The sequence below is a fragment of the Bufo bufo genome, chromosome 5 (assembly GCF_905171765.1).
Source record: "Bufo bufo chromosome 5, aBufBuf1.1, whole genome shotgun sequence".
Classification (NCBI taxonomy): Eukaryota; Metazoa; Chordata; class Amphibia; order Anura; family Bufonidae; genus Bufo; species Bufo bufo.
The window spans coordinates 158,348,991-158,361,489 of NC_053393.1; the positions used below are offsets into that span (position 1 = coordinate 158,348,991).

A 12,499-nucleotide genomic window follows, 5' to 3' on the forward strand; every position below is an offset into this window, starting at 1 on the left:
TTAATAAAACTGTGAAATTGTGTTTAACTTAACTCAAACCAAGATGTTCAGATTTTGAGTGGCGTTAGACTTTAATACATATTATACTAATTATCTACAAGTTCTACATTTTTTATTTCAACATACTTATACCATTTAATTCATAAAACTCCAGTTTAATACAGTTCTCACTTTATTTAAAAAAGTAATTACTTAAATGTGACTGTAGTGAAAGAGTAAGTGATCTAGACCTAAAATCATATATCAGTCAAAGGCACAATTTCAGTTCAACATACTGTATTTAAGAGTAAATCCACAACATTTTGTGATTATTTTTTTAAGTTACTGAACAGGCAAAGGTGCCACAATAGAGCAGAATAGTGTTCACCATCTGAAACCCAATCATAGCCCTTAATCATGAAGTGTTCAACAAATGATTAAACTGTTAAAAAGTAAAACATACAAAAATAAAAACCCATGTCCCTAAGAATCTATGCACTTCGATACAGTAGTGTATATTTGGCAGTGTGCAGTGTAACCAGCCTCTTGAGGATGATGCAGCTCTTGTAATTTAGTGGAAAGTAATGATGTCACCAACTTTCATGAGTGGGTCAAGACGTTCAAATGTCATCATAGTGTAAATACCGAGAGAGTCCACAAAGCTGAGTGCAAGTAATGGGTAGAGACTTTAAGAATCATGACCTGTGGTGCTACCTGATATCTTCTCACAGATTGATAGGGCAGTCATCCATTACTGTCATACAAGTCAAGTATAATTGAGGCTGCCAAATGAGACAACTTTAAAAAGGACATTGTCAGCAGATTATTAGGCTTGAAACTGGCTGACCTGTTACATGTGCGCTTGGCAGCTGAGGGCATCTGTGTTGGTCTCATGTTCATATGAGAAAAATGAAGTTTTACTATATGCAAATGAGCCTCTAGGAGCAAGGGGGGCGTTGCTGTTACACCTAGAGGCTCAGCTCTCTTTGCAACTGCCACATCCTCTCCACTTTCAATGACTTTAGGAGAAGTCAGGGTCAGGCGTGATAACATTTACACCGCCTGGCGCGGCCATTGCAGAGAGAGCTTAGGCCCTAGGAGTAACAGCAACGCCCCCGTTGCCCTTAGAGGCTTATTTGCATATATTAAAACATAATTTTTCTCAGTAATGCAGGCACATATGAACATGGGACCAACACGGATGCCTTTAGCTGCCAAGCACATATGTAACAGGTCAGCCAGTTTCATAGCTACAAATCTGCTGACAGAGGCCCTTTAAAAACATGCACTAGTTTCATCTGATGCTAGATAAGCTTACAGTTACATTGATTTTTATAGAAGCACACTTAGGCAATGTTGGAAATAAATGTAATGTTGCACACCATTATACCGGGCAGCTGCTAAACATTATTTAAACACTGGTTAACATGTAGCACAAGAAAACGTGCTTAAAATGCACTCTAACATAGAGCACAGAACATCCACAAATTGTGCGACTAGACGCGTTTCCTCCATAAAGGGAAAAGTGCAATAGTATAAGAAGCCGTGGCTTTATACCAAAACTTTGACTCTGAACGTGATAAAAAGGCTCAGCCTTCGCTCGTACTCTGACGGAATGAATCGGTTTGTAGTGTTGGTCCACAACTGTCGTGTCCAGTGCCACAAGGTTTAATGGTAAGAAGATATGGTTCATTGCTTCCCATAGGTTCTGCCTACCTAATGCATTCAAAAGTCAATTTTGGTGATCGTCCAGTAGGTCAGAATGAAAGATTCAGTGTGTTAAAAAAACAACAACACGTAGTCCTTATTAAAAAAAAAAAAAAAAAAAAGAAGGGACAAATTACATTGGCACGTAAGAGAAAAGTGGGACACTCTTCATAAATGGAGTTTACTTCTCTTCATAATGAGCGTCGGCTCTGAACGCAGAGAGATGAGAAAGTCCACTTGTGGATCCAAAGCAAAAAATGGTCTGTCATCCATATTATATCTCCTTCTAACAGTTATTTGGAATAAAGTCTTTGTTAAAAAGCAATACCAGAGTTGCACCAATGAAACCATTGGTGTTAGAAGTGCATCCATCACCTACACACAATGAAAGCAGCCATTTTATGAAGCCGATCCTATGTTCACTCTATCGCTTGTGTCTCAGAGATGTAAGACGTTACCGCTGAGCCGCGCTGCTTTGTGAATAGCGGCCTTGTTGATAAAACGACTGTTCAGACTGTGTGTAGCCGACAAGGGCACTTGAGTATTTTTGCATGTCCTGTAGCAGCGGTGACTCTCTAAGCTCATTTATTGTTCCAGAGGAAGACATGACTGAAGTTTATCCTGTGCTAGGAGCTTTGGACCAAGCGTCTATAATGGGGCATAACTTCATGCTCTGGGAGGTGAAGCGCAAATTCCAAGGCAACCAGGATAGGGAACTCAAATGCCATTAACTCACGTCTGTTTAGACGAAACTTTTCTTCCAGTTTCTATGGACAAAATAAATAAAAAAAAGACAACTTTAACAGCTCTATATTTCAAAGCTGATGGATTGCAAATATCTGCAGAACTGAATATTTAATGCCACGCCTTCATAAGGCACATTTTAGGTACCATTAAAGGGGTCGTCCTATATGGAAAACCTCTTTCCATGTGCCCAGGCGGTACTGTAAGTGATGGCATCCTGGCAGTATGTCATGGTATCAATGAAGATATAGTTACCCTCTAAAGGGGTTTCTCCCTTCACAGTAAGGGACCAGCTTTTCCTCCCACCACCACCAATGTGTTATGCCAAGTGCACTATGCATGGCCCAATCAGTTTTCCCATGTCCCTTTAAATGCATATGGTAGTAATAATTACTAACAGAAAAAATAATTAAGTGGTACATATATTTAGGTTAACCGTACTTTTAACTACTTACATCAATGAGGTGTTTAACTTCATGTTTTCGAAGGTCACTCCCAATTTTGGCGGCTAACAGGATACAGGCTCCTGCACAAAGTTTTCTGTTCTGCTTGTTAAGCTTCCCCTTTAATGCAAGCTTTTCGAAATATACAAATGCCATGGCCACTGTGGGTTCTTCATAGCCACAATCATCCTGGGCTAACTTCCGAATATCTCGTTTAAGGCTATATAGACAGTGTTAAAAAGAAAAATCATGTAACACGTCTGAGGGTGAATGGCTCCTATAAATTTCTGTAAATAATTAGTTTCTGGTAAATAACACAGTTCAAGTAAACAGAAAACTGTATCAAATGTAAAGCAATTAATAAAAAAAATATTAGATTAGGCATTATGCAGCCAAGTAATGAAAGCACAACAATATAGGAAAGGGTTCTTTACAGTTAGAGTAGTTAATTTGGGAATATTCTAACCCAAGAAGAAGGAATGACAGATACAATGACAGCATCTGCATCTTAACTGGCCGAGGCCGTCCACAGTATATTTATGGCAGGTGGTCCAGGTCTCTAACACCCATGCCATATTGTATTTATGACACAAGCGTTAGCTGGCTGAACGATCGATCAGGCAACCAAATGCAGAGTCCCTCACTGACAAAGACTAAGGGGCATCAGAGAGAAGACGGGAGTGGTTTTCACTGCTTCTGTCTTTAGTCTCTCCTATCTAGTGCTCAATGGAGGGAATGGAATATATCAGCTTTGTACGACTGCGTACAAAAGTTGTAACCTGTGGTGCAAGTCCTTTTTTTCCACTAACACTTGCATCTTTTTTGCCCTTTACCACCTCCCTCAACGCTTTTACAAAAAGTGGGTGGGAATACTCAGGCGGTACTAATTTACGCAATGCAACTGGCACACATTAAAGGGGTTCTCCTGGAATGATTTAAGCTGGTTGCCAGCAACCTGTCCTGGAATATCAGCAGGACTGGTTGCCTCCATTTGCAGAGCTGCCTATGGCAGTGAGCGTCGGAGTCTCACTACAGTGCTCTACAATAGATGGTAATGATGTGATCCTGTCTTTGATATGCCATCATGGCTAAGCAGCCTGACGGGAACACCTACCAATATGTAGTTTATGCCAGTGCCTGAGCGTAGTGTGTAGTGAGGTCCCACCATCTCACCCCTTAGGCAGCTCTGCAAGTGGTGGCAACCAGTCTTGTTCAAATTCTAGGACAGGTTGATGGCAGCCCCTTTAAATCATTAACAGAGAACACCTTTAAGCCAGAATTCTATGCCAGCTCCCTTACTGACATAGATTTTGTTCCCCTGCCTCACAGAACTCCTGCCTATGCCTTAATAATCCTAGCACATCGTACTCCAGCAGGTTTACTGTTAACAGCAGCTGCAGAATACCATTCTGTGATAAATCCATCACACTGGCTGTCTTCAGCTTGCTCTCCGACTCCCACTTCCTCTTCTATTAAATGACCTCCTAAGCGGATTTCTGACCAAATCATTCAGCAGTTTGTAGAAGTTATTACAGAATGGCATTCTGCAGCTGCCATGTACTGTGAAACATAGAAGCTACAGAAACCAAATAAAGCATTTTTTTTAATTATTATAACATTGTTTAGTTCAAATTACCACTAAACAAATTGGCTCCAAAAGGAGTCCATAATAGAGAGGAGTGAATCGATTCGTACAGTTCAATGTGTTCATCAAACCAGACTTCTTTAGCAGAGAGGGGCTGACTCTGCTGCTCAAAAGGCTCTTCCCTCCCCGTTGATTGACCGGGCCGGAGATACCAAAAAGTGTAGCGGCATATGCACAGTTGGCATCTGTACAGTACAAATCGATTTTCACATCTCTAATCTACACATTAAAATTCTTTTCAAATAGTATGACTATGGAGACAATGCTATTTCTTATGATGTTTATTTATCATTTGTTGTCATAGTGGAATACTGCTAATCTGAACAATGTTATATGGTTACCCTCAATAATGAACCTGTGAAACAAAGTGAAGTCTAGTTTTCCCGGAGGCAGCCACTATAATCCCCTATTGCCTCCTGTGTCCCAGCCTATTTAAACAATAGGTTTGGAAAAGGAGTCAGGATTAGGCAGTTTTCTCTCTGGCTGGGAAGGTGGTAGAAACCTGCCAATCTGCCCGCCCTTCAACTGACAAGAAAACATTTTCAGAAAGGTGACGTGGCTTGTTTAAATGTCAGATTAAATATGTAGAAAATTAAGGTGTGAAAGGCTGCCTGCTTATTTCTAGGCTCCCTGCTTGTAATCTGGATCTGAAACTGTTGAAAATCTTTAAAGAGGATCTTTCATGGGTCCAGACATTATAAACTAAGTATCAGGATACATACAGGTTCTTCTCAAAAAATTTGCATATTGTGATAAAGTTCATTATTTTCTGTAATGTACTGATAAACATTAGACTTTCATATATTTTAGATTCATTATACACAACTGAAGTAGTTCAAGCCTTTTCTTGTTTTAATGTTGATGATTTTGGCATACAGCTCATGAAAACCCCAAATTCCTATCTAAAAAAATTAGCATATCATGAAAAGGTTCTCCAAACGAGCTATTAACCTAATCATCTGAATCAACTAATTAACTCAAACATCTGCAAAAGATTCCTGAGGCTTTTAAAAACTCCCAGCCTGGTTCATTACTCAAAACCGCAATCATGGGTAAGACTGCCGACCTGACTGCTGTCCAGAAGGCAATCATTGACACCCTCAAGCAAGAGGGTAAGACACAGAAAGAAATTTCTGAACGAATAGGCTGTTCCCAGAGTGCTGTATCAAGGCACCTCTGTGGGAAGTCTGTAGGAAGGAAAAAGTGTGGCAGAAAACGCTGCACAACGAGGAGAGGTGACCGGACCCTGGGGAAGATTGTGGAGAAGGACCGATTCCAGACCTTGGGGGACCTGCAGAAGCAGTGGACTGAGTCTGGAGTAGAAACATCCAGAGCCACCGTGTACAGGCGTGTGCAGGAAATGGGCTACAGGTGCCGCATTCCCCAGGTCAAGCCACTTTTGAACCAGAAACAGCGGCAGAAGCGCCTGACCTGGGCTACAGAGAAGCAGCACTGGACTGTTGCTCAGTGGTCCAAAGTACTTTTTTCGGATGAAAGCAAATTTTGCATGTCATTCGGAAATCAAGGTGCCAGAGTCTGGAGGAAGACTGGGGAGAGGGAAATGCCAAAATGCCTGAAGTCCAGTGTCAAGTACCCACAGTCAGTGATGGTCTGGGGTGCCATGTCAGCTGCTGGTGTTAGTCCAATGTGTTTTTATCAAGGGCAGGGTCAATGCAGCTAGCTATCAGGAGATTTTGGAGCACTTCATGCTTCCATCTGCTGAAAAGCTTTATGGAGATGAAGATTTAATTTTTTCAGCACGACCTGGCACCTGCTCACAGTGCCAAAACCACTGGTAAATGGTTTACTGACCATGGTATTACTGTGCTCAATTGGCCTGCCAACTCTCCTGACCTGAACCCCATAGAGAATCTGTGGGATATTGGGAAGAGAAAGTTGAGAGACGCAAGACCCAACACTCTGGGTGAGCTTAAGGCCGCTATCGAAGCATCCTGGGCCTCCATAACACCTCAGCAGTGCCACAGGCTGATTGCCTCCATGCCACGCCGCATTGAAGCAGTCATTTCTGCAAAAGGATTCCCGACCAAGTATTGAGTGCATAACTGAACTTAAAGGGACACTGACAGGCCTTCTGAGCATAGTTAGCTCTTTATATGCCCCCCTAGGTCTTATAATAAGTTCCCAATTCATATAAGTATTATTCCTGTGTGCATTATAAAACGTTAAAAATAATCTTTATAATCACCTCTCCTTTCTGCCCAAGGGGCGTTCTTTGTGGAGCATTTGTGCCCAGCCGCGTCCCAACTGCCGGATCCTTAGACACGCCCATCTCATTAGTATTCACTTCGCTGGGCGGTATTTCTCAGTCCCCGACATTCGGAGATCATGCGCATGCGCCCGGCACCCTCGCTCGCCGGGATCACATTGCGCCAAGTGAATACTAATGAGATGGGCGTGTCTAAGGACCCGGCAGTTGGGACGCGGCTGGGCACAAATGCGCCACAAAGAACGCCCCTTGGGCAGAAAGGAGAGGTGATTATAAAGATTATTTTTAACGTTTTATAATGCGCACAGGGATAATACTTATATGAATTGGGAACTTATTATAAGACCTAGGGGGGCATATAAAGAGCTAACTATGCTCAGAAGGCCTGTCAGTGTCCCTTTAATTATTTGAAGGTTGACTTTTTTTTGTATTAAAAACACTTTTCTTTTATTGGTCGGATGAAATATGCTAATTTTTTGACATAGGAATTTTGGGTTTTCATGAGCTGTATGCCAAAATCATCAATATTAAAACAAGAAAAGGCTTGAACTACTTCAGTTGTGTGTAATGAATCTAAAATATATGAAAGTCTAATGTTTATCAGTACATTACAGAAAATAATGAACTTTATCACAATATGCTAATTTTTTGAGAAGAACCTGTAGAGCATAGTGCAGGGATCTAACTGCACTTACTATTTTTTCTGGGCGCTGCTCCATTCGCCCGCTGTGGCCCCCATTGTATTCTCCTGCCCTGTATGCTAATTTTAGCAACAGAGCAATGAGGAGGAGTCTTTCTCTGTGGGCGTCTCCTTCTTCCTGGCTGTAGCGCTGTCCAATCGCAGCGGAGAGTGTCACAGCCAGGGAGAAGGTGAGTTTTTTTTTCTCGCTGGCTGTGACGCTCTCCGCTGTGATTGGACAGCGCTACAGCCAGAGGAGAAGGAGACGCCCACAGAGAAAGACAAATTCTCCTCCTCATTGCTCCGATGCTAAAATTAGCATACCAGGCAGGAGAATACAATGGGTGCCACAGCGGGCGAACGGAGCGGCACCCAGAAAAAATAGTAAGTGCAGCTAGATCCCTGCACTATCCCCTACGTATCCTGATACTTAGTTTATAATGTTTGGACCCATGAAAGGTCCTCTTTAACTATACAAAACATATTAATTATATACTGCCATATACACAGGGAAACGGTAATAAACAGGTTTATTTTATCCATATGGCTAGTATGTTTACATTATTCATACACACCTTCTTATTTTACTGAGAGTCAGCTTAATATGAGGAAACTTCTCCTTGAAAGTTTCATTCATATCCTTCTTGAGGTCAGATGGTTTCACATATTCAAGAACAGTGGTCTGTACATGAAAGCAATAGTTAAGGTATACAGGTGTAAATACAGTTAAAGGGGTCGTGCAGGGGGTTTATATTTCTTTTTTTTAAAATATTTTATTTGGTTTTACAAGTTAATCACATCCAAACAATAGTAACATACAGAGAATCAAATATGTTAGATAACAATCAAGCTTCGCATGGAGCAACATATATTTTATAACAACATAAATTTCCCTATGAGTCTGTTGCCTTAATATAGAGAAAATAGTACGTAGCTAGACAGTTTCCTTTTCCAGGGTATCATTAATTTTTACCTAATTTCTAGGAGCTACCTTTCTTTAATTTCCCTAGGGTTCGCTTGAGTTCTTCCAGTAGGTAACATAGAAACATAGAATGTGTCGGCAGTAAAGAACCATTTGGCCCATCTAGTCTGCCTAATAGGTACCATTTAGTATATCTGAAGGGATCAACCAATTGTTCTCTCTCTTTGTCATCACAATATCTGATAATAAAGGATTTCTTATAAAACCTTTTTTGTCTGGCTCTCTTTGTCTTTTGTGGCTATTATTTGTTCCAACCATAAGGCTTTTTTTTATAGTCAATAATACCTGGCTAATGTTTGGGGACTGTGGAAGTAACCAGTTTGCTAAAATACATTTTTTGCTGCCATGATGATGGTGTGTGCCACTGGAGGCAGGTGATTGGACCTGCCTACTGTGGGGTTAGACTCACCTCCACATGTATGGAACAATGCCATTCTACAACCCATGGACACCGCTGGTGTACAGGATCCCTTGACTATAGAATGGGTGTCATCCCAAAAAGCCTTCAAGTTTTGGCAGCCCCAAAGCCCATGGTATAAGTGGGAGTTTTGTTCAGAACATTTTGATTGTCTGTCTGCCTGGCATGAGGGCAGAGGGTGGTAAGTTAAAGGCATAAATTGCCCTATGCATGATTTTTAACCGAGTTTCTCTCCAGTTTTCAGATATGATATGTTTTCTAAAGTCTGTCAACCCACTAACTATCTTTCTTCCCACCTCTTTTTCACCCAATTGTTTTGCCCAACCGTTATACATTGAGTGGATGTTTCCTGGGAGCAACTTGGCACCAAGGAAAGAGTACAAATCTGAAATGGAGCATCTGTTATTAGATGTAAGGAGGGTATCAAAGGCAATTGAGGGGGCCTCCTTGGAGATATCTATCAGTTTTGCCCTGCAATAATGCAGGATTTGCTGGTAGGGAAAATGTTGAGGGCCTTGGAGATCAAATTTGCTATATAGTTCTTCTAATGTTAACCACCTTGGCTCCTTATCGTGGATCAAGTTCCCTACCCTATCTATTCCCTTTTCCTTCGAGCTTTGGTACAAGTGGCTCATCCTTCCTTCTTGAAAATCTGGTGAATCCCATAAGGGTAGATGTTTAGAGCACTGATAGGAACGATTAAATAACTTTTGTGTCATTTTCCATGTAATAAGGGTGTCCCTAAGGAGGATAGATCATTTTACCACTGGTGGGGGGTCAGGAATTCGAGAGTGTACCAAGGCCATCAGATCCCATGGGTGTACCATACTCCTCTCTAATGGTAAGTTGGAGTAGTAGCTGGTGTTCCTTTTCCAATCTAAAATATGGCATAATATACAAGCTAGGTTATATCCCCTCACGTTAGGGAAATTTACTCTCCCCTCCATTTTGGGTTTCATAAGTTTGTCTAGGGATATCCTGGGTCTCTCTACTGACCATATGAAGGAAACAAAGTGTAAATTTAGTGCTGTTATATCTTTATGCTTTATCAGTACTGGAATCATTTGTAGTAGATACAGGAGTCTGACAAAGCATGACATGTTGACTAGGTGGCACCTCCCCACCAAATTAAGCGGAAGTTGGGCCCACCTTTTCAAATCTGAAAATATATTTTCCAATAAAGATTCAGATTGTATAAGGAAGCAGGGGAGCAGCCTATCTTTATTCCTAAGTATTTAATATGGTGACTTGGGGGCACTATACAGTGAGCCCTGTGCAGTAAGGTACCTCTGCCTGTATTGCCACCTAGATCTAGTAATTCACATTTGGATAAATTCACTTTGTACCTTGAATATAAACCAACTTCTGTCAATGCATAAAATATTTTAGGTATGTGCATCGTTAGATTATCTAAAAATAAAATAGTATCGTCTGCAAATAATACTAATCTAACTTCCCAATTTCCCACCTTAAAGGGCTCCTGTCACCCCACTAGACGTTTTTTTTTTTTTGCGTACTTATAATCCCTATACTGCGATTTATCCATACATAATGTGATTAATCATTTTGGTTCAGTAGATTCTGCTAAAAACGTACTTTTATAATATGTAAATTACCTGTCTGTCTACCAGCAAGTAGGGCGGCTACTTGCTGGTAGCAGCCGCATCCTCCTATCATAATGACGCCCCCTCCTCATGTTGATTGACAGGGCCAGCGAACGGGATCTTTCTCTGCTGGCCCTGGTTGCAATCAAAATCTGGCGCCTGCGCCGTAACGGTATTCAATCGGCGCAGGCGCACTGAGAGGCGGACGCTCGCTCGGCCGCTCCATCCTCAATGCGCCTGCGCCGATGACGTCACATCTACACCCAGCGCAGGCGCATTGAGGAAGGAGCGGCCGAGCGAGCGTCCTCCTCTCCTCGACTGAAGACAGGTACGGCGCAGGCGCCAGATTTTGAATGCAAACAGGGCCAGCAGAGAAAGATCCCGTTCGCTGGCCCTGTCAATCAACATGAGGAGGGGGCGTCAATATGATAGGAGGATGCGGCTGCTACCAGCAAGTAGCCGCCCTACTTGCTGGTAGACAGGTAATTTGCATATTATAAAAGTACGTTTTTAGCAGAATCTACTGAACCAAAATGATTAATCACATTATGTATGGATAAATCGCAGTATAGGGATTATAAGTACACAGAAAAAAAAAAAAAACTGTTTAGTGGGGTGACAGAAGCCCTTTAACCACCTCAGCCCCCAGTGCTTAAACACCCTGAAAGACCAGGCCACTTTTTACACTTCTGACCTACACTACTTTCACCGTTTATTGCTCGGTCATGCAACTTACCACCCAAATGAATTTTACCTCCTTTTCTTCTCACTAATAGAGCTTTCATTTGGTGGTATTTCATTGCTGCTGACATTTTTACTTTTTTTGTTATTAATCGAAATTTAACGATTTTTTTGCAAAAAAATGACATTTTTCACTTTCAGTTGTAAAATTTTGCAAAAAAAACGACATCCATATATAAATTTTGCTCTAAATTTATTGTTCTACATGTCTTTGATTAAAAAAAAATTTTGGGTAAAAAAAAAATGGTTTGGGTAAAAGTTATAGCGTTTACAAACTATGGTACAAAAATGTGAATTTCCGCTTTTTGAAGCAGCTCTGACTTTCTGAGCACCTGTCATGTTTCCTGAGGTTCTACAATGGCCAGACAGTACAAACACCCCACAAATGACCCCATTTCGGAAAATACACACCCTAAGGTATTCGCTGATGGGCATAGTGAGTTCATAGAACGTTTTATTTTTTGTCACAAGTTAGCGGAAAATGATGATTTTTTTCTTTTTTTTTTTTTTTCTTACAAAGTCTCATATTCCACTAACTTGTGACAAAAAATAAAAACTTCCATGAACTCACTATGCCCATCACGAAATACCTTGGGGTCTCTTCTTTCCAAAATGGGGTCACTTGTGGGGTAGTTATACTGCCCTGGCATTCTAGGGGCCCAAATGTGTGGTAAGGAGTTTGAAATCAAATTCTGTAAAAAATGACGAGTGAAATCCGAAAGGTGCTCTTTGGAATGTGGGCCCCTTTGCCCACCTAGGCTGCAAAAAAGTGTCACACATCTGGTATCTCCGTATTCAGTAGAAGTTGGGGAATGTGTTTTGGGGTGTCTTTTTACATATACCCATGCTGGGTGAGATAAATATCTTGGTCAAATGCCAACTTTGTATAAAAAAATGGGAAAAGTTGTCTTTTGCCAAGATATTTCTCTCACCCAGCATGGGTATATGTAAAAAGACACCCCAAAACACATTCCCCACCTTCTCCTGAGTACGGAGATACCAGATGTGTGACACTTTTTTGCAGCCTAGATGGGCAAATGGGCCCACATTCCAAAGAGCACCTTTCGAATTTCACTCGTCATTTTTTACAGAATTTGATTTCAAACTCCTTACCACACATTTGGGCCCCTAGAATGCCAGGGCAGTATAACTACCCCACAAGTGACCCCATTTTGGAAAGAAGAGACCCCAGGGTATTCGCTGATGGGCATAGTGAGTTCATGGAAGTTTTTATTTTTTGTCACAAGTTAGTGGAATATGAGACTTTGTATGAAAAAAAAAAAAAAATCATTTTCCACTAACTTGTGACAAAAAATAAAAAATTCTAGGA

General features: G+C 41.2%; 1 protein-coding gene across 2 annotated transcripts in view; it reads right to left on the reverse strand.

Annotated features, from left to right (window-relative positions):
* Positions 1 to 2,245: 2,245 nt before the first annotated feature.
* The window catches only part of CABLES1 (Cdk5 and Abl enzyme substrate 1), a 128,406-nt gene continuing 118,152 nt past the window's right edge, over positions 2,246 to 12,499 (reverse strand). For both annotated transcript variants that reach the window (XM_040431908.1, XM_040431907.1), the window contains exons 8-10: positions 8,000 to 8,106; positions 2,886 to 3,093; positions 2,246 to 2,453 (exon numbers count right to left, since the gene is read on the reverse strand). In XM_040431908.1, coding sequence (XP_040287842.1) covers positions 2,313 to 2,453; positions 2,886 to 3,093; positions 8,000 to 8,106 — 456 coding nt within the window. In that variant the 3' untranslated portion in view covers positions 2,246 to 2,312. The remainder of the gene's footprint in view (positions 2,454 to 2,885; positions 3,094 to 7,999; positions 8,107 to 12,499) is intronic.